This window comes from Eimeria mitis, genomic scaffold (assembly GCF_000499745.2).
Source record: "Eimeria mitis Houghton genomic scaffold, Emh_scaff333, whole genome shotgun sequence".
Classification (NCBI taxonomy): Eukaryota; Apicomplexa; class Conoidasida; order Eucoccidiorida; family Eimeriidae; genus Eimeria; species Eimeria mitis.
Window position 1 is genome coordinate 8,029 of NW_013571669.1, and position 636 is coordinate 8,664.

The 636-nt window shown below is 59.9% G+C and overlaps 1 protein-coding gene across 1 annotated transcript in view; it reads left to right on the forward strand.

Annotated features, from left to right (window-relative positions):
• EMH_0008330 (uncharacterized protein) overlaps nucleotides 1–636 on the forward strand; it is a gene marked incomplete at both ends in the record, with an annotated part of 9,667 nt that overhangs the window by 6,311 nt on the left and 2,720 nt on the right. The window contains one exon of the mRNA XM_013498316.1: nucleotides 1–633. Within this exon, the coding sequence (XP_013353770.1) occupies nucleotides 1–633 (633 nt within the window). The remainder of the gene's footprint in view (nucleotides 634–636) is intronic.

Consider the following 636-nt stretch of genomic DNA (forward strand, 5'->3'; position numbering starts at 1 on the left):
CCCCCTCGAACTCTATGGATATATTGATGGGTCATGACCTGACGCACGTGCTGCAGCAACAGCAGCAGCAGCGCGAGCAGCAGCAACTCCAGCAGCAACAGCGCCAACACCACGAACAGCGACCGCAGCAGCAGCAACAGCAACAGCAGCAGCAGCAGCCCCCTGGGGAGCAGCAGCAGCAGTATAAACCGGCGGAGGAAAGGAAGCAGCTGCGCCACCAGCAGCAACACGACAAGGTGGAGAAGCAGTCCCAGGTGCCGCAGCAGCAGCAGCAGCAGCAGCAGCAGCAAGTGCAGCAGCAGCAGCAGGAGGGGGGATTGAAAGAACAGCAGCGCAAACATGGCGGTCATCTTAACCCCATTGGGACCCTACAGCTACTGCATCCTGTCTCGCCTTGCAGCAGCAGCAGCAGAGAGAGCAGCAAAAGAAGCAGCAACAGCAGCAGCAGCAGCAGCAGAAGCAGCAGTATCAACAGCAACAGCAGCGCCAGGTACAGCGGCGGAAGCAACGGCAGCAGCAGCTGTGGCCTTAGCCTGGGGTCTGCATGGCTTGAGGACAAGTCCGCGTTTCTCCTCCACAAGAACAACCAATGCAGCAGCAGCAGCAGCAGCAGCAGCAGCAGCAGCAGCAGCAGCA